General features: G+C 50.6%; 1 protein-coding gene across 1 annotated transcript; it reads left to right on the forward strand.

Moving 5' to 3' along the window:
• Positions 1–1,422: 1,422 nt before the first annotated feature.
• On the forward strand, positions 1,423–27,266 carry ZDHHC18 (zinc finger DHHC-type palmitoyltransferase 18). The gene is made up of 8 exons (XM_036348635.1): positions 1,423–1,748; positions 6,002–6,162; positions 20,034–20,183; positions 21,748–21,885; positions 22,003–22,051; positions 22,566–22,668; positions 24,133–24,245; positions 25,233–27,266. Exons 1-8 carry the CDS (start codon positions 1,438–1,440, stop codon positions 25,348–25,350), a joined length of 1,143 nt encoding a protein of 380 aa, XP_036204528.1. The 5' UTR covers positions 1,423–1,437; the 3' UTR covers positions 25,351–27,266.
• Positions 27,267–27,784: the final 518 nt, after the last annotated feature.

Here is a 27,784-nt window from a genome sequence, read left to right on the forward strand (position 1 = left end):
ATGTACCTTGGTTGCAGGCACATCCCCAGTAGGAGCCGTGCAGGAGGCAGCTGATCAATGTTTCTCTCTCATCAATGTTTCTAACTCTCTATCCCTCTCCCTTCCTCTCTGTAAAAAATCAATAAAATATGTTTAAAAAAGAAAAAGAAAAAAGAAACGGTGCACATCAATCATCAATGCATATAGTCAGTCCTCCCATCATAGACTCCCAATTGTAGAAGAAAAAAAATACAGGTACTTATTGAAAAAAAATCTGTGTATAAACAGACCAAGGTAGTTCAAACCCATGGTGTTCAAGGGTCAACTGTATAATAAACTGTATAATAGAATACGTTGCATTATATAAAACTCTGTCTTGGCACCTAGAGCTAAGACTTTCCTTGTGGGCTTGATGAAGTAAGTAAGCGCCATGCTGGAGAGGCCTACATGGCAAGGAACTGTGCAACCTCCAGCAACTGCAGATGGCTGAGGGGCGCCTCCAATTGACAGCCAGCAAAAATCACAGGCCCTCAGTCATACATTCGCAAGGAAATCAGTTTTGCCAACAACCTGAATGGGCTTGCGAGTGGATTCTTCCCCAGTTGAGTCTCCAGGGGAGAATGCAGCCTGGCTGACACCGTACCTCGATTGTAACCTTCTGGGACTCTAAGGACTCAGCTAAGCTGTGCGGAAGCTCCTAACCTAGAACCTGTGAGATGTGTTGTTGTAAGCTGCTAAATTTGTGGTCATTTGTTACACACCAATCGAAAATGAAAATACCCAGAATTCCTGAAAGACACCGGGCCCTGAAGCATGAATCTTCCTCTTGTGTTAAAGTGGGATCTGTGACATGAGGTGACACTTGGAAACTCTGGGTCTGGGTCCAGATCACAGAGCTGGGTAAGGAAGGCCAGAGCATGTGCCACACACAACTCTTGGGCACTTTGAACTGCAAGACAGTGGTTAACAGGCCCCTGGCTTTCAAATAAGATTGTTCCCCACTCCCACCCCCGCTTGCCCCGCAAAATGCCTTTGCAGTCAGTCCTCAAGCCTGGCCCTGGGATTACAGCTGAGAAGTCCATCACCGAATCTCGGCGCTTGGCACGGCGCGCGGCACCCAGGGGCCGCCCAACAAATGGTTTGCTTGAAAAGGAACGGAAAGCCCTCGAGTGCGCATCTGCTGCCCAGTCATTGTGCAGAAAGGGCCGGCCGGCTCGGGGCGGAGAGGCTGGCGGGCGCCGGCAGCGGCGCAGGACCGGGAGCGGGCCCAAGCGCCATCCCCGGCCCAGGCGGAAGGGGCGCTGCGGCGGGAGGCCGCGCCGGCGGGGGCGGGAGGGGTGGAGCCGCCCCCGGCGAGTGAGCGAGCGCCGCGCGCCGCCGCCAGCTCCGCTGCTCGCCCGGGTCCCGGTGCGGCGCGGCCGGCCCGCGGGGCGCGGAGGCGAGGCCCGCGGCGGCCGCATGAAGGACTGTGAGTACCAGCAGATCAGCCCCGGGGCCGCCCCGCCGCCTGCCTCCCCAGGGGCGCGCCGCCCCGGCCCCGCCGCGCCCCCGGGTCCGGGCCCCGGGCCCCCACCGCCCGCCGCTGCATCGCGCTGGGGCAGCAGCGGCAGCGGCAGCATCGGCCACCGCCCGCGGCGCAAGTGGGAGGTGTTCCCGGGCCGCAACCGCTTCTACTGCGGGGGCCGCCTCATGCTGGCCGGCCACGGCGGGGTCTTCGCGCTCACGCTGCTGCTCATCCTCACCACCACCGTCCTCTTCTTCGTCTTCGAGTGAGTTCGGCGGCGCCCCCATCCCCATCCCCTCCGGTCTCCTCCGACCCCTGCACACCCCCCGCCCCCCCTTCGCCAGCCTTTGATGGGCATTCCAGCCCCTCCGGTCCCCGCTGGGCTCTCACTCCACCCTTCGCAGCACCTGCAGGCACCTTCGGATCCCTGCCTCTGGGCCTGCATCCTCCCTGTGCCTTAGAGTCTGCCTTCAGGCCCCTCCTCCTTGCCTCTTATCCTTCCTCCCTGGTCCCCATCCGCCCTCCTAGCCACCCCATTCTCTGTGGTCCCTTCCTAGCACCCCCATCCTTCCCTGGCACCCTGCCTTTGCCAGCCTCTGCCAGGAACCGCCCTCCCATGTCCCTTGGCCCCAGACCTCCCTGCCTCTGCCTCCACCCCCCCACCCCCCTCCTTGGACAGATCTCTCTCCTCACCTATCCTCAGGATTGGCCTCCCCCCCCCTGCCCCCCAGGTTCTCTCTGACCCCTTGAGGCATCCTTTCTCATATCCCTTCCAGATAACGTCTGAGTTTTTCCATGGCCTTTGGCTATATGCTCCCCACCACAGGTTTCCTAGGTCTTCCCATTACCTGCAGGGTCCTTCTAGGCCCCCTTGGTCATCTCTCTACCCTCAGACCCTCTCTCCTTGCTTCTCCCTGTTGCCTGGGTCCTCGGGCAATCTTCCCTCAAACATGTTTGGGCCTCTCAGACCTCCCTTTCCCTCCCCAGCACTTTCCTTAGCTTCTTCAGAGCTTCTTTTCCTTCCTGAGTCTCCTGTTTCCCCCAGACATCTCCCAAGCCCCTCGCCCTCCTAACCTCCTGGCCTTCTCTCCCTGTCAACATTTGGAGCATCCCTCTGGCCTGTTCCATGGCAGGAACAGCTGCAGTGCCTGTATTTTTCAGGAGAGTCCAGAGTACTTTTGTGTGACAGGTCATGTTTGCTCCTGTGAGCTTTAACGTCTTCATGTCCCCAGGTTTGGCCCACATGGTAACTCCAGTTTATGGATGAGGAGGGGACGCCTGTCATTTTACTAGGGTCACATATTTGTATCAGAAGTTTTCCACCTTGCCTTGGTCTCTAGCTTCAGCTACCTGCTACATGATTCCTTGCACGCGCACATGTACACACCCACTTCATGCTGTATGAGCTCTGCTTCCCCTCCTGGTTCTCCCCATCTTTTGTGGTCTTACTTCATTTTACAGTGTAGTTAAAAATGCCACCTCTGGAGCCAACAGACCTGGTTCAAATTCCGGATCCACCACACACTAACTGTGGGACTTTCGGGGCAGTCACTTCACCTCTCAGAGCCTCAGTTTCCTCATCTATAAAATGGGGTTTATAACAGTACCCACTCCCTCAGGCTGTCATGAGGGTGATATGAGGGTAGTATGAAGTCACTCATGTAGCTTTTAGCCTATAACAAGAACTTAGTGCTTGCTGCTGCTCTTACTGTTGTCTTGGTCAAAAACTCTTCCCTGGGGCCTGGGGCCATGATGACTGAGGCTGCCACAGAGACACTAGCCCCAGGTCACCTTTCAGGCTGCCAGATCATGTATCTGCAATCTTGGCTTTCCCCTTGAAACAAGGTGAGGACTTCCTGCCACTTAGCTTAGCTTCTCCCTTTCACCCTTCCCTTCTGAGTCAGGGTGGATACAAAGTTCTGGGACAGTTTAGCAAGCAGAAGCTCTGGGGAGCCCCCAGGGCCCCCTGCATGGCTCCTGGCTGAGTTTCAGATCCATGTCGTTGGGACTGCCCACGGGGATGTTCCGAAAGTTCCTTTTCCAGTGTCCTGCCCGGGTCTTCCCACCAGGGCTGCAGCGAGGGCAGGAGGAAGCGGTGCTTGCCGTGTTTGGCCCCATGACCTGCAGTGTGGGATTTGGTCAGTTCAGAAGCAGGACTTTCTCTGGGCATTTGATTGGGTGTCTTCACTGGTGACAGAGTTGTCCCCAGAGTGGGAGGAAGCGAGGAGCTTGTGAAACATGGCGTCTATTTCTGCTCCTCCCCACGGGGTAGTGGAGTCGGCAGGGGGCTGGGGTTTGGGCCAAGAGCTCACCTCAGTCTGGACTGGGGTGAAAACTCAATAGGGAGCTGGCATGACGGGAATGCTGCTGGTGAGGGTGTGGAGGGTGAGAGGTGCTCATGCTCGCCTATTGCTCTGGGGAAAGGCAGAGGTGGCTCTCTAGGGCCTTCCTGCTGAGAATGGTTTTGCTTCGTTGTTTGGTTTGGTGGATTATTGCACAGGCCTCCAAGCAGGGCTCCCAGCTTCTGCCCTGCTTCCCACCCTAGATGCTGTATCTTTAATTGTCAGTCCTCCCTGGCTGTCTAGATTAGGGCCAGAGCCCTGAGAAAGGACTTTCTCCCTGTACCCATCTCCTCCCGCAACCCCTGTGTATTTCCCTCCAGGCACATCGGCCTCCTTGCACACTCCTGCCCCAGGTCTGTGCATTTTGTATTCTCCTCACTATTGTAGTCTTAGTGCCTAGAACAGGGCCTGGTGTGTAGTGGCCACTCAATACAACAAATATTTGTTGAATATGAATGGACAGAGCATTTGCTGGGAGCCCCTAGAGACTCAGTCCTGTTACTGACTGGGTGACCTTGGATATGGCTGTGGGTTTCGGAGTCCCCTTTTATAAAATCTGGGGGCTGGGACTTGCTGTTTTTGAGGGTTCTATAACTCTCAGACCTTAAGTCTTCTCTATCCTCCGAGAAGTCTGGTTGGACGCGAACTGGTGGAGTTGTCATGTGGGTGACATGGAGGGCTCAGCTCTGAGGTTCGGACCTGGGGAGCACTGAGATGTTTGGAGCAGAATGTGTCCCACTAGAGTCCTTGGCCTTGGCAGTCTCTGCTCCTCAAGGGATGGGCCGCTCTGGAGGCCAGAACCTCAAATGATGGAGGCTCCAGAAATAGCATGTAGGTGCCCACAGGTTTGCTTCCTGCGGTTATGCCAGCTCCTGGAATCTTGGCTGATTTGGGCCTCCCAGTGGCCAGTCATCTCCCAAATAGCAGCTCCTCACTCACTATGGCTCAGGGAGGGAAGGCAGCAGAGGACAGTGGTAAAATCAGACCTGTGCACAGGGTTTCCTCCAAGCCAGCTGGGGTCAGGGGCCTGACAGAACGAACTTGGGACACCAGTCTTTGGGTAACAGTATTAGTGGCTGGACCATGCTCTTCTCCCGACCCCCTTCACTTGGCTAATCCTGCTCATTCTTTGTTTTTATTTTTTAAATATATTTTTATTCATTTCAGAGAAGAAAGAAGAAAGAGAGAAACATCATTGATGAGAAAGTCATTAATCGGCTGCCTCCTGTATACCCCCTATTGGGGATCGAGCCTGCAACCCGTGCATGTGCCCTGACTGGGAATCAGACCGTGACCTCCTCATTCATAGGCCTATGTTCAACCACTGAGCTACACCAGTCAGGCTGTTTTTCCTTTTTAATATGCTTTTTATTGGTTTAAGAGAGAGAGAAGGGAGAGGGAGAGAGAGAAACATCGACTGGCTGCCCCCAGCAGTGCACGCCCCCTACTGGGGGTCGAGCCCGCAAACCTGGGCACATGTCCTGACCCATAATCAAGCCAGTGACCTCGCAGTGCATAGGATGATGCTCGGTTTTGAGCCACACCACCAGGGCTAATCCTACTCATTCTTCAGGTTTTAGCTTAGGCGTCTCCTTCAGCCAGTCTGTTTTCCTGACTGTTCTACTGCCTTTTCCTTCCCCATTATAGTATGCAGGGCCATGTGGCAATTCTCTGTTTACATGTCTGTTCTCCTCACTAGACCATAAGCCTCATTGAGGGAACAGGGGACTCTTGTCTTATTCATTGCCAAGTATTCCTGCTTCTTATTGAAGGTGTTGCCTGGCATGTAGAAGGCCTCCGTAAATATTTGTGGAGTGAGTGACTGACTGACTGGATGAATGAGTGAACATTGTCATGAATGGTTCATCTCAAGTGACATTCCAATTAATTGGTAGTAGCTGCCTGAAGCTCTGGGTTTAGAAGGATTCTGATGCTGCAGCTAAGTGTACAGTGCTGGGATCTACTGATCACATCTGCCATGGCTCAGGGCAAAAGTGTGGGATTAATTAGTGATGTCAGGCACTCATGGGGAAGTGGCTGCTGCCTCTGGGAGAGGCTCTATTCAAGAATGCGGGGGTGTTTGCTGGGATGGCAGTACCTGTCTAGCATTGTAGCCCTGTGCCCCAGGGGGCCTGTGGGGTAACTACTCATCTTTTTCTCCCTCTCTTTTTTCTAGCTGTCCCTTCTTGGCCCGCCAACTGACCCTTGCCATCCCCATCATCGCTGCTATCCTCTTCTTCTTCGTCATGAGCTGCCTGCTACAGACGAGTTTCACGGACCCTGGGATCCTGCCCCGGGCCACCGTCTGTGAAGCAGCTGCCCTGGAGAAACAGATCGGTGAGGCTCCTACTTCAGTTGAAGCTGTGTCCCCCAGGTCCACACTCCCCGATTTGATAGGAGGCTTGGTTTTCTCTCCCCACACTATGCTGGGAGCTGGGGGTCAATAGTGAGGAAGGCAAGTGGGAGCTGACACTAGAATGGAGGAGACAGATGATAAATAAGGGAGCAACAAACAAGAAGTGCTAGCAAGTGAAAGCTGTCATGGCAGCCAGCATAGTACTGAGAGCTTCCTGGGTGCCAGGCACTGTTTCCACCTCTTTATATGCGTGATCTTATTTAATCACCCAATAATCCTCTGAGGTAAGTACTGTTGTTACTCTCCTTTTACTAATTAAATGGAGTCTCAAAGAGGTTAAGTAAATGGTCCAAGATCACACAGTAAGTGGGAGAGCTGCGATGAGACCCCAGGCAGTCTGGCCAGAGCCCCTGCTCTTAAACAGTTAAATACACTTATGCATTTACTCATCAAACACTTATTGAGTCCCTACTATGTGCCAGGTACTTTTCTAGATGCTGGTAATACAGCAGTAAACAAATCTGACAATAATCTCTGCCTCTTGGAGCTGACATTCCAGCGGAAAGAATCAAACAGCAATGAAAGAAAGATCTAGGATGTGAGACAGAGAAGAGGAAACCAGGGAGGTGGGATGAGAGCTGGGGGAGAGTGTGTGATTTTAAACAGGGTGGTCGGGGAAGGCTTTGTGAATGAGATGACATCTGATTCACAAAAAGAAACAAAAACCTGCAGAGATGAGGGTTTGAGTTGTGAGGATCTGAGGGGAGAGCACAGTAGGTTGGGGAGGGGGCTAATATAGATTAGATGGTCAGGGGAGGCCTCTGGGGGAGGTGGCACTTGAGATGAGCCCTGAATGGTGCAATGGAGCCAGTAATATGTGGTTTGGAAACAATAAAAACAAAACCCTGGAGTTGCAGATAAATTGGTGTGTTTGAGGAACGGCAGGAAGGCCAGTATGGCAGAAGGACCTGTGCTCCCAGGCACCTCACGTGGCCCTTGACTCCTCCCAGTGTGGGTCCCCCTGGTGGCTGAGCAGCAGGGGGTGCAGGGAGGGGGGCAGGGCCTTAATCTCAGCTTGCTCCACCCCAGCTCCTTCCTGCTGAGAAGTGACGTCAGTATTTGTACACCTCACAGGTTTCCGGTTCCTGGTTGGCTCCTTCCCCTAACAGGGTGGCTTTCGGACAAGCTTTTAATCACCCAGTTGGCCCTGAAAAGACCTTGTGGCCTATAAATGCAGAGGCTGCTGCACCCATCACAGGAAGTCATTCCACTAATTTTCTGCAGCAGCTCGGGAGGGTGGTAGGAGGGGAGAGGATGTTCTCTCGCTCTCTGTCTGCTCCTTGTGTCTTCCTCCGCCCAGGCCCGTCCTCAGTCACGCCCTTGGTTGCTGTCTTCCTCTGCCTGCATCCAGCTTCCTTCCCTCTTACACGTCTGAGCCACTCGGCCTGGTTTCTGCTCTGTCAGAACCCCACAGTCTGACCTGGGCCAGTCCACCCGGCAGTGGGGAGGCTCAGCTGCAGCCCCATTTCTCCTCCCTCCTGGTCGGGCTAATCAGGAGGCAGGATTATTATCCAACGCAACCTGAGCTCAGAGGCCTGGCTGCCTGGAGTCCTCTGCTTCCTGTGAGCTGTCAGGGTAATGCTGACGTCAGTAATCCCCCATGTTTGGGGAGAGCTTGACTGTGTGCTGAGGGCTTCCTGTCCATTATCCCCACAAATCCTCACAGCAGCCGGCCGTGCCCATGCAGCGATTGAGTGTGTGCCTTGACTCCCAAACCCCTTATCCTAATGTCTCAGCTCAAGTGTCCTGTACTCTGGGAAGCCTTTGTGACCCCAGTTGGGCCACACCTCCCATGACACATTCCCAAAACACCTTTTCCTGCCGTCTTGGCCCTGTGCTGCTTGATAATCACTATGGAATTGTCAGGCAGGCCCAATAGCCTTTCCCAGTGAGTCTCTTCTTCACCTGTCAGCCACCTGGACAGCTGAGTGACTTGGGCTCAATGTATGAGCCTCCTTGCTGTCCCCATGTGATGGTGGAGAGACAGTGGAACTTCTCCCAATTAGGCATTACGGGTTTGACCATTTATGTGTTGATTCTCTATCAGTGATGGTGAACCTTTTGAGCTCGGCGTGTCAGCATTTTGAAAACCCTAACTTAACTCTGGTGCCGTGTCACATATAGAATTTTTTTTGATATTTGCAACCATAGTAAAACAAAGATTTATATTTTTGATATTTATTTTATATATTTAAATGCCATTTAACAAAGAAAAATCAGCCAAAAAAATGAATTCGTGTGTCACCTCTGACACACGTGTCATAGGTTCGCCATCACTGTTCTATATGCTGACTACTAACTGTGTGTGTTTTGGGGCAGGGGTGGGGGGCGGTGGGCAAAGGTAGGCCTGCCTGCCTGACACTGGTGAGACCAGGCTTTGGAAGAGCATCAGGGAAACCAGGAGTACCTTCTGTCCAGAGGATATGGGGAGGCCTCATGGAGGGGTGCATTGAGCCAAACTGTAAAGTTTGGGTGGAGTTCAAGCACAGGAAGATGTGTGAGGGGAGCCCTCCAGGCTGGAACAGAAGGAGGAGAGGACAGAAGGAGGACTCTGATCAGGACATGTTGTCTGGAACACAGGGGGTACTTCAGAAAATTTGGGAAATTCTCATTGGAGGATGGGGTGGCGGCAAGTCTAGTGGGGCCCACATGTCAGGGTTTGAGACTCTCCTTTGCGAACAGTTGCCAAGCCTAGAAAGTGGCATCTTTGAGGGCTCTGAATTCTCAAACTTGAACAGGAGGCTTCCAATCAGGTTGAAACATTTTCTTGAAAAGGACTAAGGTCACTGAGCATTTTGTGTGTTTTTTTGTTTGTTTGTTTTTCTGTTTCAGAGAGGAAGGGAGAGAGAGAGAAATATCAATGATGACAGAAAATCATTGGTTGGCTCCGCCTGTATGCCCCTTACTGGGGACCGAGCCCACAACCCAAGCATGTGCCCTTGACCAGAATGGAACCTGGGACCCTTCAGTCAGGCGGCCGACACTCTATCCACTGAGCCAAACCAGCGAGGGCTCACTGAGCGTTTTTGAAAAGGTTGGGGGCTGGCTCTGGGTGGTGGTGCTGTTCATATAAACGTGACCTGATTACTAGGCCTGGGTCCATGCAGGCTGTGGGTGTCTTACTTTGGCCCTTAGACCAGCAGCCCCAGCCCAACAGGATCTGGCCCAGGGCTCCCAACCTTCGCCATCACTGTCTGAGGTTGGATGACCAGGGCCTCCCAGTTTTCCCAGGACTGTCCCTGTCCCTCGTTTAGCACTGAAAGTCTCCTGTCTTGGGAAACCCCTCAGCTGCAGGCACACCGGGCCCTTGGTCACCCGTCTGAGATTCTGACTTGTCAGCTGGCAGGCCTTGCAGTGGGATCACCCTGCAGGGCCACACAGAGCTCAGGTGATTGGGCAGTTGGGAAAGGAGTAGGAGGTTGCAACATTGGCCCATAACCTCCTGCTATGATGGGAGACGATAGAAACATCTAAATTCCATGGACAGACACTCATCTAGAATCACAACTCACAGGACAGACATGAAGGCCTCTTCCTCTGCCAGCACATAGCAGGTCACAAACCCCATGCTGACCCCAGGATGTCTCCTCTCAGGTCCTTCCACAGTCCCAGGACCGACTCCATCCTGATTGGCTCTGCTGACCAGGCCTGGACACCTGGCCTCTCCCTTTGGTCATGGTTGTCTCTCCAAGACTCACATTTGGCCCTGGCCCTCCCAGGCTCAGAATTTGGGTGACTTCTTAGCGCCCTCAGCAGCATTTCCTGAAGTTCAGTCTCTGGAGTACAACCTTTGTGACTTTTGCCTTTTCTGCATCGTGCCTTGTACCTTCATTTCTTAGTGTTTTCCTTCAAATGGCTTGCTTTTAAATGTAGTTTACAAGGAAACTCTATATCACCTCTGTGAGCAGAAAGCCAGTTGTTCTGCATAGAAGATAATTATAAAACCAAAACGTAATGTAACGGAATTTTTGGTGGTTGCAGTGCCTGCTGAGAGCAGTCACTTTGAGGCCTATGAGGATCACAGGTGTTAGGTATTAAAAGTGGAGACTTTGCTGAAACCGGTTTGGCTCAGTGGATGGAGCCTCGGCCTGCGGACTGAAAGGTCCCAGGTTCGATTCCGGTCAAGGGCATGTACCTGGGTTGTGGGCACATCCCCAGTGGGAGATGTGCAGGAGGCAGCTGATCGATGTTTCTCTCTCATCAATGTTTCTAACTCTCTATCTCTCTCCCTTCCTCTCTGTAAAAAAATCAATAAAATATATTAAAAAAAAAAAGTGGAGACTTTGCCTTGATGGGATAAAAGGCTTGAAGGAGAACTGAAAAGGGAATAACGTTGCCTTCTTCTTTGTGACATCTCGGAGCCTGTGGAGGCCTGATGGGAGCAGGGCTTCTGTAACAACACATATGTCTGGAAGGCTGTGGTCCAAGGCCACTTTTGTTGGCTCTAAGCAGGGTCTCCAGAATCAGAGGGAGCACATAGCTCTTCTTAAAATTAAAGGTGCTGCCCTAGCCGGTTTGGTTCAGCAGATAGAGCATTGGCCTGCAGACTGAAGGGTCCCAGGTCCCATCCCAGTCAAGGGCACATGCCCAGGTTGTGGGCTCGGTTCCTAGTAGGGGACGTGCAGGAGGCAGCCAAACAATGATTCTCTGTTATCATTGATGTTTCTATCTCTCCCTCTCCATTCCTCTCTGAAATCAATAAAAATATATTTTAAAAAATTTAAAGGTGCTTATGCTCAACATGAAACTGAAGTCTATCTAGGCAAGAGATGTGCTTATGTGTACAAAGCAAAGAACAAAACAGTGACTCCTGGTGGCAAAAGGAGCAAAACCAGAGTAATCTGGGGAAAGGAAACTTGTGCTCACGGAAACAGTGGCATGGTTCGTGCTAAATTCCAAAGCAACCTTCCCACTAAGGCCATTGGACACAGAATCCATGTAATACTCTACCCCTCAAGAATTTAAACTTATTGAAAAGTAAAGAAAAAAAATTGATTTATGTTTTTTTAAAAAAAGAAAGAAAGAAAAGGGAGTAGCCCGGCCAAGGTGGCTCAGTGGTTGAACATCAACTTACAAACCAGGAGGTCACGGTTCAATTCTCGGTCAGGGCACATGCCCAGGTCTAAAAAATTAAAATAAATAAATAAAAGGGGAATTAACTTTCTCATCACATGATTCAAGGTTGCTTAGTGTCATGGCCAGTAAACAATCTTCCACTTTCCTGAAAACTCGCCTGTCCGCAGAGGTGCACTTGCCTGCAGGATCAAGGCAAGCTCCAGCCCCCTCTTCCTCCCATCTCCTGCCACTCTCCTATGCCCCAGCCACGAGGTGCAATTAATGCCTCTGAGCTTTTGTTCACTGCCATGCCCTCCTTCTTTGGCAAGCCTGAGGAATCCAACTTAATTGCCGCTTCATGCTTCATCTTTTGTTGCTTTCTTGAATGCTGCTTCCTGCCCCACACCACATATTCCCCTCTGTATTCTCACAGTATTGAATCTAGACATCAGTAATACCATGAATTGATTAGCTATGGGTTAGACTTTTCCATATGTCATCTCTAATTTGCATCATCATCTTACAAGGTTAATACTGTTACCCAGTGAGGAAACTGAGGCTCAGAGAGGTTGAGCAACTTCCTCAAAGTCACAAGCTAACAAGTGGTCAGGGTAGGTTTCAAAATGAGATCAGGCTGGCCCCAGAGTCACCACGCTTGACTCACAGAGCCTCTTACACTGACTCTGTAATTATCCACTTTGGCTTATGCTGCCCTCAGGTTGAGTTCTTCCTGCATTCCCAGGTTACCACTAAGCCTGTATGTGGTAGGGGCTCCATAAACCTCTGGAATGAACAGAAATGGTCAGGTGTGACCCAGCACTCACAGCCTGGGCACTGTGACTGACCTTGAGCTGAACCAGAAGTTGGGGAGACCGCAACCTTACAGCTGTTTCCTCCATAGGTGGGAACAACAGAAGGGCAACAGGGCCCTGCAGAGCGGGTAGAAATCCCCGCTTTCCCTCACTAAAGCCTTCTGAGAAGGTCATGACCAGCCCCAGGGGGCTTCCAGGCCAGCCACTGGGCTTCATTCACAGGCCCAACCATTTAGGTTCTAACTGCAGGACACCTGCCTGCTCTTCTCTGTGGGTTGTGGTTGGGGTGTAGCAGGCCCTTTCCCTTGGTCAGGAGAAAGATGTCTGGAGACCCATTTGTTTCTCATGGCCATTCAATGGGAAGGAGTCTTCCCCCCCATTGCCACTTCCCCAGGGGCTTGGTGTCCCACTAGGAAGGCAGCAGGAAGGCCTCACTTCAGGAGGGCGCCTTTTGACTTCTTGGAGAAGAACCTAAAGTAGAAAGAGCCCTGGAGTGGATCTTAGATTCCCTTTAGGTAGGGATAGCATCTCTTTTATCAGTCCCTTCCTTGCTTTTTTAAAAAATATATTTTTGCCGAAACCGGTTTGGCTCAGTGGATAAAGCGTCGGCCTGCGGACTGAAGGGTCTCAGGTTCGATTCCAGCCAAGGGCACATACCTGGGTTGCGGGCTCGATCCCTGGTGGGGGTTGTGCAGGAGGCAGCCGATCAATGGTTCTCTCTCATCATTGATGTTTCTATCTCTCCTTCTCCCTTTCTCTCTGAAATCAATAAAGAAATATATTAAAAAAAAAAAAATATATATATATATATGTATATATATGTATATATATATATATTTCAGAGAGGGAGGGAGAGAGAGATAGAAACATCAATGATGAGAGAGAATCATTGATCGGCTGCCTCCCGCTTGCCCACATAGAGGATCAAGCCCGCAATCCGGGCATGTGCCCTGACTAGGAATCGAACCGTGACCTTCTGGTTCCATAGGTCGATGCTCAACTACTGAGCCGCACCGGCCAGGCTGTCTTCATTTCTTCAATAAATATTTTCTGAACTGGTGGCCAAAGAAAACATATTTGGCTCATCTCTGTGTACTTGCTCCTTCTCCCCTCACCTGTCACCTCAGGCCTTGTACAGTAGCTTGTCATAGTAGATGTTAATGTTTGTAAGAATGAACAAATGAATGCCTCGGAAGACAGATTCTCATTTCAGCCCCATCTTATACTGTTGGAGTGAAGTCAGTTTTCCCATCTATAAAATGTGGGCACATATCTCCTTACCCAGCCCAGAGCATTTTTTGTGCATCAGGTAAGACAGGGAATGTCAGTACACTTTGAAAATTGTTTTCCTCTATTGAAACTTGAGCCTTGTAGTAAGAATGGCAAATGGACGTGCTCCGAGCACTAACAAGCTACCATTGGTAGTGGCTGCTGGGAGGAGTGGGTTGAGGAGAATTCTGAGGCCAAATCCAGGGTGGTGACTGGCCAGGACTGTTTGGCTTGAGAAAAAGTAGTGGAACCACTGCTTGCCTCCTCCCCACCCCGTCTCCCCCACATGGGGTTCAGCCTCTGTAGGAGCATCCCCACAGAGCCCCCTTTGATCCAACTTATTTAGGGTCCTGCAGTTGGTGACTTTCATTCAGCATCTGGGTGGCCTCCTTGCTCCAGCATGACATGTCTCTCCTTTGCCTCTGGCTCTTGGCAGCCTAAGGAAGTTGGGTGTGCAGAGCTTTACTTTCTCTGAGTTCTAGAGAGGAGGAATCCTGGCCCTGAGGCCAGAATATACTGTTAGGAGTTCCCTCCCTGCCTTGGAGGAGAGGCCTGGGCTCTTCCCTGCTCTGGGGAGGGCTGTGGGAACCCTGCAAGGACACCCGTACTTTTAGTCCTGAAGCGGGTCTGTGGCTGTCCTTCACTCATGATGGGCTGTGTTCTGAAGTTTTTTTGTAAATCAGTTGTTTGGAATATAGTGTTACATAGAAAAAGCAATAATGCTCATATTTCTTTTTTAAATTCTCTTTTGTATTTTTGTTTGGTTTTCTTTTTGTGCTTTTTATATAATATTTATTTTTTAAAAGATTTATATATTTTTTTAAAATATGTTTTTATTGATTTCAGAAAGGAAGGGAGAAGGCGAGAGATAGAAACATCAATGATGAGAATCACTGATCAGCTGCCTCCTGCACGCCCCCTACTGGGGATCAAGCCTGCAACCCCAGCATATGCCCTACCGGGAATTGAACGGTGACCTCCTAGTTCAGTGATGGCGAACCTATGACACGCGTGTCAGAGGTGACACACGAACTCATTTTTTTGGTTGATTTTTCTTTGTTAAATGGCATTTAAATATATAAAATAAATATCAAAAATATAAATCTTTGTTTTACTATGGTTGCAAATATCAAAACATTTCTATATGTGACACGGCACCAGAGTTAAGTTAGGGTTTTTCAAAATGCTAACATGCCGAGCTCAAAAGGTTCGCCATCACTGTCCTAGTTCATAGGCCCACACTCAACCAGTGAGCGATGCCAGCAGGGCTATTTTTTATTTTTTTAGAGAGGAAGGGAGAGAGAGAGAGAGAGAGAGAAACATTGATGTGAGAGCGATACATCTGTCAGCTGCCTCCTACATGCCCTGTACTGCAACCTGGGCATGTGCCCTGACTGGGAATCAAACCAGCAACCTTTTAGTGCATGGGACATTGCCCAACTGAGCCACATCTGCCACGGCTCTTTTTTTAAAAATTGATATTAGAGAGAGAGAGGAAGAAAGAGAGAAGAGAAACATTGATTTGTTGTTCTACTTATTTATTCATTCACTGTTTGATTCTTGTATGTGCCCTAATCAAGGATCGAACTCACAACCTTGGCGTATCAGGATGACCCTCTGACCAGGGTTGCTAATATTTCTTAAGCTCTTGCCAGGTGCTAGACACTTGACTAAACCCACTGAATGAATTCTCACCTAATACTCCTAACAACACTAAAGAACAGGTGGAGTTCATTATGTCCCATTTTCATATGCAGGCACAGAGAAGCTAAGCAACTTGACCCACATCACACAGCTAGTAAGTGGTTGAGTCTCAGAGAGGTGAAGGGAATTCCTTACGTAGCAAGTGGTTAGCAAAACCAGGGTTTGAACTCAGGGTCTCAGACTCCAGAGCCTGCCCCTTGCTGCCACCTTTTGCAAACAGCTTCTAATAGGTACCACAGGTGCCAGTTCCTTTATGTGTACTAGTCTGGTCCTTACAACGCTTCAAGGTAGTTGTTCTTATTTGTCTGCTTTTACAGATGCACAACAGGCTCACAAAGGTTGAGTAACTTCCCTAAAGACACCAGCTCATAAATGGAAGGGTCAAAATTTGAACTTCAGGCCTGTCTGAGTTCAAAGCATATTTTCTTTCCTCTTTGCCTGCTGTCTCACAGCTCCTAGGCCTGGGCCTGCCTGTTTATTCCACTCTCCCGGCTCTCAAGGGGTGTGCAGTCTATTTGGAAAGACAGTGTATACACACAACAGTCCTGTCACACCTCAACACAGCGGTGAGCAGGATTAGGTGCTGTGGGCAGGGCATGAGAGCCCTGAGGCCGAAGTGGTCAAAGAAGCTGTTAGAGATTAGACAGGCCTCCAGCAAATCCTGGTGAGCAGCGAGGAGGGAGGACCTGGGGCTGGGACTTGGTAGGAATAAGGGCAGGAAGACCTAAGCTCCAGTGACTCGTGAGGGAAAAGATGTGGGAGAGAAGCCGGGAACAGAGGTTGGGCCCGATTGTGAAGGGCCCTTATATCATGACAAGAAGTTCTTCTATCTTGTTTTTTAGGGGAGGCGAATGAAGGGTTTTGAGCTGAGAGGTGACTCAAAGGGGCTATTTAGAGGAATGTGCCAGTTATATACAACCAGGAGGTCACAGTTCAATTCGTTCAGGGTACATGCCCGAGTTGCAGGCTCGATCCCCAGTGTGGGACATGCAGGAGGCAGCCAATCAATGATTCTCTCTCATCATTGATGTTTTAGCTCTCTCTCCCTCTCCCTTCCTCTCTGAAATCAATAAAAATTATTTTTTTAAAAAGAGACTCCAGACTGGGTTCCCCTGTCCCTGCCTGTGTGACCTTGAGCAAATCCCCTAACCTCTCTGGGCCTCTTTCTTATTTGTAAACTTAATGGGTTAGAACAGAGGCAGTGAGCAAAGGGACATTTGTCCATTATCTGCTATGTGCTGGGGCTGTGTATTCTGTTCTTTGAGGTTCCTGCCAGCTCTTAGATTGTGCCACCGGCAGAAATAAGGAACCAGGCAGAGATAAATAACACTCATTGTGACATTTTAAATTTTACACACAAAAAAACCTCAACCCCAAGCTTTGGAAACTGTTTCACATCCTGGTTCTGCCACTTACTAGCTGTGTGGCATTGGACAAGTAACTTAAGCTCACTTTAAAGTCTCCGAAACCTGATGATAATGATAACCTAACTTCTTGGGATGTTATCAGGGTTAAAGAAGATAACTATGCAGAATGCTCAGCATACAGTAGACCCTCAGTGAAGTGTTCTCTTTCCCTTGCCTTTTCCCTTCATTTTTTTTTTGAAATATATTTTTATTGATTTCAGAGAGGAAGGGCGAAAGAGATAGAAACATCAATGATGAGAGAGAATCATTGATCGGCTGCCTCCTGCACATCCCCTACTGGGGAATCGAGCCCGCAACCTGGGCATGTGCCCTTGACTGGAATCGAACCCGGGACCCTTCAGTCCGCAGGCAAAGGTTCTATCCACTGAGCCAAACTAGCTAGGGCGTCTTTTCCCTTCTTTCTCTCAGTTATTCTATGAGCCAGTAATAACAGGCACACTTCTTAAGCATTTACTTTGTGCTACTTCACATATTTAACTCATTTAATCCTCACAATAACCTGATGAGGAGGGTACCATTATCCCCATTTCAGTGATTGAGGAAACAGAAGCACAGAGAGGTAAAATGATTTGCTCTGCCACACAGGTAGCCAATGGTATCATCAGGAGAAACCCTGCTAGTAAGAGGGAGAGCCAGGATTCATGCTCCAGTCTACCTATTATTCCCATTTTACAAATGAGAAAACTGAGGCTCAGAGAAGTTTGACTTCAACCTCACACACAACCAGTCAGTGGCAAAACCAGGTTTCAGAGTGTATCCATTGGCCTCAATCCCCCTGCCCTTTACCACGCTGCTGGGTTTTAAGAAAGAAATGGATGCTCAGATACTTAGTTCCATTTCAAGCACACTGAGGTGATGGTGAAACAGCCTTCTGGTAACTGGAAGTGAGAGATGTCTGTTTGCTTCACTAATGCCTGCCGTGTGCTTAGAATAGTGCCTGCACATGGTACATACTCAGTGAAGAATCATTGGAGGCAAGTCATCAAATTGGAGATATCTGGGGAGTCCATCCAGTGGAAGTGGTGGCTGAGTGCTGGGGATCGCAGGCAGCCCCATGTGACTAGGAAATCTGTCCAGGAAGGAGCCACTGCTCTGGGGACTTGGTCCTCTGTGGCCTGGGTACCAAGAGGCTCAGTGGGTAGAACTGTGGGCTTTGCATTGGCAGACCTGGTTTCAGATTCCTGTTTTGCCAGCATTCCAGCTTCATGACCTCAGACGAGACCTTGGTCCTTTCTTTTTCTTAGCTTTTTACTAAAGTGTAACAGGCCTAGCAAAAGTGTACAAATCATAAGTGTCTATATGCTAATATAGAATGTTGTCAGCATGTAAAGAAACAGTGTATGAGCAGTGTCTCGGGAGTCCCCTTTCCCCCCTTCTGATCACTGTCACCCCTCCAAGGGTAACTACGCTCTGACTTCTAACACCATAGATTACTTTTACCTGTTTTTGAACATTTTGTGTTCTTACATGTGTGATTTCTTCATTTTACACAATGTGGATGAGATTCATTCGTTTTGCTGTGTGTAGTTGTGGATCACTCATTCTCATTGCTGTATTAGAACTCCATTGTGTGGCTCTACTATATTTTTTAATCTGTTCTATTGATGGACATTTGGGTAGGTCCAGCTTTTGACTATTAGGAGAATTGTCGTGAACATTCTGTGTATGTCTTTTGGCTCACATCACATCATGCACATTTCTGTTGGGAAGACACCTAGGAGTGGGATTGCTGGGGTGCCTATGTTGAACTTTCATAGTTAGTACCAGTTTTCCAAAGTGCTCATACGAGATTTCTAGTTGCTTTACATTTTTGCTAACACTGGATTTAAGTTGGGGTTTTTTTTTAGCCATTCTGGTGCATGTGTAGTGGTAGCATATTGTGGTTTTAATTTGCATTTCCCTGATGACTAAGGAGTATGAGGACCCTTTCATGTGCTTATTAGTCATTTGGACAGCTTCTTTTATTAAATGCCTGTTTGAATCTTTTGTCCACTTTGAATTCAGTTGTCTGACTTTTTCTTACTGATTTTATAAGACTTCTTTATATATTCTGGATATAAATCCTTTGTCTTTTGTCAGATATTGTAAATATCATCTTCTACTCTGAAGGTCACCTCTTCATTATTTAAATGATATCTTTAGACGAACAGAAGTTCTTGTGATATATGCAGTTTAGTATCTTGCTCTTTTATGATTAGCCCTTTTGTATCTTTTAAAAATGTTTTTATTGATTTTTAGAGAGGGAGAGAGAAACATCGATTTGTTATTCCACTTGTTTATGCATTCATTGGTTGATTCTTGTATGTTCCCTGACTGGGTATCGACCTTGCAACCTTAGCATATTGGGATGACACTCTAACCAACTGAATTACCCAGCCAGGCAAGCCCCTTTGTGTCTTGTTTAAAAAATATTTGTCTACTTCACAGTCATGAAGTCCATGAAGTCGTTCTCCCATTTTTTTAAAAATATATTTTTATTGATTTTAGAGAAGAAGGGAGAGGGAGAGAGATAGAAACATAATGATGAGAGAGAATCATTCATCAGCTGCCTCCTGCACGCCCCCCACTAGGAATCAAGCCCGCAACCTGGGCATGTGCCCTGACTGGGAATCAAACCATGATCTCCTGGTTCATAGGTCGGCACTCAACCACTGAGCTACACAGGCTGTATCTTCAAAATTTAAGGGCAGCCTCCAACATCAATGTAATTCCATGACCACATCTAGGAAAATTAATAGTTCCCAAATTTCTAATCTATAGTCATTTTCTGCCAACTGTCTTTTGTTGCTGTGTTTTATTTTGTTTTTCAAAACAGGATCCAAGTTAGGATCATGCATTGCTTAAGTCTCCTAAATCTTTTTTTTTAAATATATTTTATTGATTTTTTACAGAGAGGAATAGAGAGAAACATCGATCAGCTGCCTTCTGCACACCCCCTTTTGGGGTTGTGCCTGCAACCAAGGTACATGCCCTTGACCGGAATCGAACCTGGGACCCTTCAATCTGCAGGCCGATGCTCTATCCACTGAGCCAAACCGGTTAGGGCTCCTAAATCTTTTTTAACTTAGAGCCATCACCCCTCTCTTTTTGTAAGTGACTGACTTTTGTTGGCGATCAGGCCAGTGGTCTTGTAGGTGCCCCACATTCTGGATCTGTTTCTCGTAGCATTGTTTACTTTGTCCCTCCACATCCTGAACCTCCTGAATTTGGAAACTGGATCGAGGCTTGAATAGATGCAGATAAACCTCACCACGCCTTTCCAGGGCCTTCTCTGATAGCCTTTCTCAGAGTTGTGTAAGGGCCTCCATGTGTGAGCAGGTGTGTAAAGTTTTAACACTTCCCAGTCCTAGTAAGTGGTAGCAGTTCTTCGTATTTGTCCCCACCTTAGGCTGGCACTTTAACGTTTGTTCCCTGGAAAGTTTCCCCAAGGCTTCTCTTGTCCCAGCCAGGAAGCAGTGGCTTTTCCCCGGTGGGGGCTCCTGGATCCAGGCTTGGACATCCCCCATCTTTCTCTCCCACCCTCAGACAACACAGGCAGTTCCACCTACCGGCCACCCCCTCGGACCCAGGAGGTGATGATCAATGGGCAGATGGTGAAGTTGAAGTATTGTTTCACCTGCAAGATGTTTCGACCACCCCGGACCTCACACTGCAGTGTCTGCGACAACTGTGTGGGTAAGTGAGGGACCACAGGGAGGGATGTGGGGAACCCTGAGAGAATTGAAGATTGGAGGAAAGGGAGTCATTCGTGTGGGGCTGGAGGGGGGTGGTGTGTTGGAAAGGTCCAGGGCTGGGCAGGAAGTCTGGGTCACTCAGATTTGCTCTGACCAAGAAGGAACCCGAGAATGACCAGTGGGCTCTCAGTGTGACCACTGGTGTCTTGGCTTCAGCCCAGGATCAGTGGATTCCTTCCCCGCAGCTCGGAAGTGGGGCAGACACAGAGAGGCCCTGAACTTTTCTTTTAGGCCTCAGCCTGGTCCTCAGAGGTTCAAGGTCCCAGAACCAGAGACTTGGACCAATAACATTCTAGATGCATTTGGGCCAGAAAGGAAATGATTTACCACCCAGTGCCCGGGACCAGCTATACTGAAATACTTTGATCTGACTCTCAGGGTTTTGGAGGGACAAGAGTCTGGGAACAGAGGGGTTTAAGCTGGTGAGGTGGAGAGGAGGTAGCCAGGATTGGAAGCTGAGCTGCTGACTCACAACTGCAGTGGTTGCTGGGGAACCAGAGACTGTGTTGTCCCTTCTCCCTGCTTTCCAGAGGCTGGGCAGCTCTGATGGGGACCAAGGGTGTGCCCCTGGGAGGTATCGTAAGGTAAATGCTATGCAAGAGGGCCCGGTGAGCTGTGCCACTGTGACTGTGCACAGCCCCCAGGGCAGTGAGCTCATCAAGCTGGCTCAGCATTCCCTGAGCAAGAGAATAGTGGGGAACACCCCATGACGGCAGGCAGTGAAGTGGGTGACTCAGTGGGCGTCATTCATCTAAGAGAATCAGCCCCACCCACCCCCTGCAAAGGGTGCTGGCCTTGGTGTGAGGCCTGCAATGGGCTTGTGACCCATATTCCCACAGGGGACTTTCCCCTACCCCCGGGGACGTGGTGCTGGTGTGAGATCAGCCCTCTGACCAGGCCTCTGGTGCCAGTTCTCCACTTGTTACATAGCGGTCTAGCCCCTCCCTGAGCCTCTAGTTCTCACTTGAGGGACAAGGGTCATTAGTTTTTCGTGTGTGGCAGGGGTCGTAGGCTGGGCAACAAGTACTTTTTGTGGATCTTCCTTGTACCAGACACAGCTGGGCCCTGGGATTCAGCTCATTATGAGGCCAACACAGGCCCCCCTTATGGAGCTTCTAATTGAGCAGGGGACACTGGCCAGTCCACTAATTGTAAATAAATATGTGAACACCATGGACAAAGTGCTGCAAAAGATAAGTGCCAGAGCAACAGAGCAGGTAACAGGGACCCTTACCTTGCCTGGGGTCAGAGGACACTTTCTTAAGGAAGTGGCTTTGCAGCCAAGACATGAAAGAGGAATTTCCCTTCACCAGGAAAGATGGGGAAGAATGTGTGAGCCGTAGCAACCAGTTCCCACAGGACCAGAAGCAGGGAGTGTCTGAGAGCTGCTGGTGTGGAGAGTGAGGGGGTGGGAAAGCCAGCCAAGGTGTGAGGCCTCTGAACACCTGTGCTGGTTGGTTGCCAGCCAGGCCTGCACTAACCCCTCTCCCCCGGCCCTTTTCCAGAACGGTTTGACCATCACTGCCCCTGGGTGGGCAACTGTGTGGGGAGACGGAACTACCGCTTCTTCTATGCGTTTATTCTCTCCCTCTCATTCCTGACGGCCTTCATCTTCGCCTGCGTGGTCACCCACCTGACGCTCCGTGAGTTGGCGGTGGCAATAGGAGCGGGGACAGCAGAGGGCGGGCCAGCCAGCTCAGCCAGGCTGAGGAGCTGTGGTCACCGTCCCTCTGAGCCGTGTTCTCCCCTGTTTCTTCCAGGCTCTCAGGGAAGCAACTTCCTCTCCACTCTGAAGGAGACACCAGCAAGATATCCTTTGCCTTTGTCTGCTAGTGGGCAGCCTGGTGGGAACTGAGGCCCCGTCACGGGGATGGGTTCCCACACCTCATCCTGTAAACAGAGGGCAGTGATGTAGAGCAGGTGTTTGTCCTCTAGAATCCAATATGCACCCAGGCTTGAGCTGATCTTAAATGGGCTCTTGTGGGACGGGGTGGCCGAGAACTCTCAGGAGCCACAGTCCCTGTCTTCCCTTAAGGCACCAAGCCCCCTGGACCGCGTCCACAGCTCTTGGCGCTTGGAACCCTCAGTTCCCACTACTGCCCATCACCCTGGGCTCATCCTGCTCTTGAGGGAAGCTCTTCAACCCTTCTTGAGGCCCAGGAGGTAATGCTGCTAAGAGGTGGTGACTGGGCCATAGGAAGGTTACACACTTATTTCCTTTCTGGGGAAGGAGAGGGGAGAAAGGCTGGGCGTGGCAAGATCCCAGGTGCAGGGGAGGCTCCCAGCTCTGATCCTGGTTGTGGGTCCTTGACTGCCTGTTCACTGTGCTGGAGTTGGTGATCTGCTTCTTCTCCATCTGGTCCATCCTGGGCCTCTCAGGGTTTCACACTTACCTCGTCGCCTCCAACCTGACAACTAACGAAGATGTGAGTAAGGCTGGACCCTTGGCAAGAGGCGGGGCTAAAGGAGCTGGAGTGGCAGCAGTGCAGCCCTGACTCTCAGCCTGCTGGGGAAACGTGGGTGGAGATGATAGGCAGCCAGCTCCTTCAGTGCTCATGGCTTGGCCCTGAGACCCAGCACAGCTTCTGAGGCCCCCACATGTGTTGGCGCTTGGTGCAGGCTCCCAGGGCCCCCAAGATGCTTTCTCCCTAACCCCAGAAAAGCAGCACTCGCACCGTAACAGTCATACATTTGGCAGCACATTGTTGTCTCCAGAGTTCTTTCAGTTCCCATCATCTCTTCGGGTCCTTTCGCCAACTCTGAGGGATGCCTCTTCTCCATTTGATGGCTGAGTGACTTGCCCCAAGATTACGCAGCTGGGAAGGGATAGAGTCAGGATTTCACCCAGGCGCCACGGCCATGCTCACTGTCCCCCCGCTACAATTGTAGGCAGCAGAGATGTGACTGTTCTGAGGTGGCTTCCTTATTTACGGGAACAGCCAGGACAGGACCCTGAGGTTCCATTAATCCTCCCTACCTGCTGCCTTACAGACCCTCACCAACAAGCATTGTTTGAGCACTCACGGTGTGCCTACCCCTGGGCCAGGGACCTGACCTCCCCTTCCTGTTCTCCCAAACAATAAAAAAGCAAACAAGAGCGTCCATTCCAGGGTCACTATCTGATACTAAGGGGCCCGTCGACTAACAGAAAATACCTTCTGTGACCTCAGCTTCTTATTTAGTGAAACAAAACTTAACACGCATGATAGGGTATCATCTGCTGGGCGATTGGTACAGAGCAGACTCTCCTAAGGTGGTTTCCTGGGTGCTGGTTCTGTAGGGTATTACTAGGGGTTAAATAAAGAGGACTGATATAGCCAAATAAATTTGGGAATCTCTGGGTTAAAGTTAAGCAGGTGTCCTTCACTGCTAAACTCCTCAGTGCCTTTGTTAGCAGGCTTCACAGAGCTAGAGCTGGACAAGATTTCGTCTGATGCTCCAACAGTGCTGTCAGAAAGTTGGTATCAGAGAGTTCCCTATTTTTCAAATGAGGATTCAGAGGAGTAGTGATCTCTCCGGGGTTACGCAGCGAGTCAGTGGCAGGGAAGGCAGCCCGACCCCTGTGCCCTTGTCCCTCCACCTTAGGAGGCTGGCCAGAGAAGGGAGGATGCACCCAAAAAGTTTCTTTGGAGGCTTCTCTGTGGCTCTCCTTTGTCTTCTGTCCTGTTTGGGGCCTCCTCCTCTCTGCTAGGTGCCCCCCACCATCCAGAAGTCCCCCACATTCTCTCTGAATGGCCCCTGTTAAAGACATGTCCTCTCCAGTAGTCTAGTTGGAACTGGTTTCAGAATTTGCCAGTTTTCCCATGCCTCTAGACTCCCCCCACCCCCCACCTTAGAAAAGTGAAGCAAAGGGAGTTAGGTATCTGACCCAGACCCCCTTCTACTTGCAGATCAAAGGCTCGTGGTCCAGCAAGAGAGGTGGCGAGGCCTCTGTCAACCCCTACAGCCATAAAAGTGTTATCACCAACTGCTGTGCTGTGCTCTGCGGCCCCCTACCTCCCAGGTGAGACGGGGTGACCTTGTGAATCCACATCTCTCAAAGAGGTTCTGGAATCAGCAGACCTCTCCCCACATTACCCTCCTCTGTCCCCATCCCCTGCTGAATGCTCTCAGGGCATTTGTCACATAAAGGAGTTCTATGGAGAGTTGTAATTTTAAGTCATGTGCTCATTGTAGATAAAAAATAAGTACAAAATATGAAAAAGAAGAGTGTTAGGTCTCACATGTAGTCTTACTCCCCAGGGATAACCACAATTAATATTTTGGCCACACTTGAGCAACGCTGCCCTTCTGGTGCTGCTGGTGCTGCTGGCCAAACTGGGGGGACGACCTCCATTCTCCCTCCTAGAAGGAGAAAGCCCTGGTGGTTCAGCCCTGCTAGGAAGCACCCCATCCATCCTGACAGCAGAGGGCGCCAGATGGGAGCTAAATGGCAGTGGACACTGGGAATAAAACTTCCCACACTGTCCCCTTCTCCTCCCACCAATTCTGCCAGAAAAGGGACAGTAGGAGTCGCACTATCTCCAAATGCCCTTTCATCCTTACTGTTCCCCTCGCCTGCAGCCTGGCTTCTTGGCAGCCACACAGAAAGGTGAGCTAGTTTGAATTAACAGTAAATAAATTCTGTGGCCAAAAGCCAGGTGCCCAGAGTGTGGAGAGAGGGCCCTTCTGGAAGGGAGGAGTCTTGAGCTCCCAGCGGGAAGACAGCTCCCTTTTCCTCAGATTTTCTAGGACTTCCCTTGGCGGGGCCATTTATTTCCTACCCTGCGTGCTGTCCCCAGTGTTCCATGGCTGTACCCTCTGCTCCCCAAACCGAGGTTCCCACGGCCTTAGGCATGAGATCCCCCCAGCTGATCAGTGGCAGGAGTGACAGGATAGAGAGGCCAGGGCCGGGTGCCCAGAGGACCACACCAAGTCTCTGCCATCCAGCCCCAGCCTGGAGTCCTGGTGTCAGGCAGAGCCCTCACATGTCCACCTTGTGTTTTTGAAGCCTGATTGACCGGAGGGGATTTGTGCAGCCTGACACCCTGTTGCCCTCACCCATCAGAAGCGACGAGCCAGCCTGTGGAGCCAAGGCCGATGCCAACATGGTAGGAGGCCACCCTTGAACCTGGCTTAGTACTTGCCACCTGCTGGCCTGTTTGCCCTTCCGCACTCACCTGCCGCACTCCACACCTGCCGAGACCCTCCCCATTCCACCCAAGGGAAGCAGAGCCACCAAAGACTCAAGGCTTTTCGTATTTATTTCCCACCCTGCGTGCTGTCCCCACACCGTTCCATGGCTGTACCCTCTGCTCCCCAAACCCAGGTTCCCACGGCCTTAGGAGTGAGATTCCCCCCAGCTGATCAGTCGCAGGAGTGACAGGATAGAGAGGCCAGGGCCAGGTTCCCAGAGGACCACGCCAAGACTCTGTGCCAGGGCGAGCCCTGTGTGAGTGAGGGTGCGGACTGAGTGTAATGCCTCCCAGTTGGGGAAGCTGCTGAGCCCTGCTGGGCTGGGCTTCTGGGGTGAAACAAGACCCAGGAGCAGTGGCTTGGACAGCGGGCTATGGGACAGGATGTTTCCATGGGCTACTTTGGTTTGCAAGCTCCTTCATTCTTTTTGTGATGATCATTGTTTTTCTTTAGTTTTTTATTTTTTTATATGGAGTTGGCCAATAAGAGTAGAGCTGGGTTCTAGGTAGAGAAGGCAGAGTTGGAGGTGGATGGGGGTGGAGGGGTGGGGTAGCCTGTGTCAGAAGAAGCCAAACCAGCTGGCCAGGCACCCAAGACCTCAGCTCCATCATGATTCCTGGGAAGCACACTAGGAAGTGGGGCTTTGCCATTTCTCTGCCCATAGAGGGTTCTCTATGGGATCCCAGCCTGGCCCCCCCATCTCTTTCCCAAGTCAGGTCTGGGATGGGTAGGTAATACTCATGCTGGCAATACTTGAAACGGGTTTATTAATGCTGGGTATTTTGCACAATTTTATAGACCTCTTTTCTACATTTTTTAAATGGAAGAAGAATTCTTAAAAAGTCAGCCATTTTGCTGTCTGTGTAATGCCAGGTTATCAGAAGGCAAATTGATTTTAGTAAGTTTATTACAAGAGACCTTTTGACTGTGAGTGTGTGTGTGTGTGCTTGCCCTTGTACAAATGTGGCTGGCTCCCACTTCCCCACATCCCCTGGGCTGCCCTCCTCCTCACCATCCCCCTCCAGTGTCAGCCAGCAACAGCAGTACCGGCCTGAGCCATGGGGACAAGGAATGTGCGCAGTGGTTACAAGAGACCCCTGGGCTCCTTCTGTGGCTCAGCCCACATCCTCCTACCTTTCCCTCCTCCAGGGACTTCCGACAGCCAGTGGCTGGGGACTCAGCCACCCCCAACCCCACCCCTGCCACCCAGCCCCCAGGTCAGGCTTCCAGCTGGGATCTGCCTAGACAGGCTGAGGCTGGGTGTGGTGCATGGGGTAATGGCTGTGAGGAGCGGCTGCCACCCTAGAAGCCACACCCCCTCCTCCAAGCCCCGAGTATGGGACCCAGTGCCAAGGGCTAGAGAACAGGGAATCTCTGCCAACTGGAGGCCTCCGTCCAGAGAAAAGGAAGGAAGGAAGGAAGGAAGGAGCAAGGTGGGCCAAGGCGAATGAAGATTGGCCTAAATCTAGGCCAGAAACTCAGAGACTGTCCCTCCTCTGCTGGGAACTATAGTTTCTTGTCAAAATAGATAGGAAATTGTTCCTCTCTCCCCCTCCTTGGCCCTTCAAATGGGCCGAAGTCCTTGGAAAATGACATAGGAAGTCCCCTTATCTTGCCCTTCCTTGCTCCAGAGGCCAGTAGGTCACAGGCAGTTGAGAAGTGGCAGCCACAGAAGGTCTCCTCTGGGAAAACAGCTTCCCTTCACCCAGCCTTAGTGCCCCGCGCCAGGCTGCAGTGGCACTGGGAGGGGGGCAGGACGCTGGGTAGAGGAGGTTGACTCCCATCTGACTTTTATTTAAGCTAGTGTTCTTTGTTCTTGCTTGTAATAAAACTTTTGTTTTTAAGAGTTGATTTGCTTTGGTTTGGTTTTTGTTTGCTCTTCTTTGCTGAGGCCCCAAATGTCAGCCATCTATTCTTTCAGTCAAACTTGGTCTTTCCTGGGGATACAGAGAGAAGGCAGGCAGCCCACCGACCTGGCTAAAGTTCTCCTCTCCTGGCTGGAGTCTGTCTGCTGGAGGCAGAACAGAGAGGACTGCGGCTAGGCATAGGCATGTAAGAAGAGGCCACTGCCCCCTCCACCTTCCCCTGCCACAGGGGCTTGGAGGCCCCCAAGTTCCTTGCTCTCTTTCTACTCTGACCCCAGTGACTGCTCAGCTAAGAAAATGTTTATGAGACAGTAGATTCCAGTTTGAGAGCTGGAGCCTTCCTGGCCCTCACCTCCGTCTGGGCAGCAGAGCCCAGCCAGACATCTCATAACACTGGCCCACCTCTCCGGTATCTCCTCCAGGAGGACACCTGTCAGGATTTTGCCATCTCCTGCACAGCCTGAGGGGAGCTAACAGTCCTCTTTGCAGAGGGTTAGCTGGT

This window comes from Myotis myotis, unplaced genomic scaffold (genome assembly GCF_014108235.1).
Source record: "Myotis myotis isolate mMyoMyo1 unplaced genomic scaffold, mMyoMyo1.p scaffold_m19_p_2, whole genome shotgun sequence".
Classification (NCBI taxonomy): Eukaryota; Metazoa; Chordata; class Mammalia; order Chiroptera; family Vespertilionidae; genus Myotis; species Myotis myotis.

Excerpts from the sequence above, each read along its gene's own strand:
- ZDHHC18 (XM_036348635.1), top strand. The coding sequence starts at position 1,438 with ATGAAGGACTGTGAGTACCAGCAGATCAGCCCCGGGGCCGCCCCGCCG. Across the intron at positions 22,052-22,565 it reads CTGAAGGAGACACCAGCAAG|TGTGCTGGAGTTGGTGATCT; the intron begins ATATCCTTTGCC and ends CTGCCTGTTCAC. Across the intron at positions 22,669-24,132 it reads ACCTGACAACTAACGAAGAT|ATCAAAGGCTCGTGGTCCAG; the intron begins GTGAGTAAGGCT and ends TTCTACTTGCAG.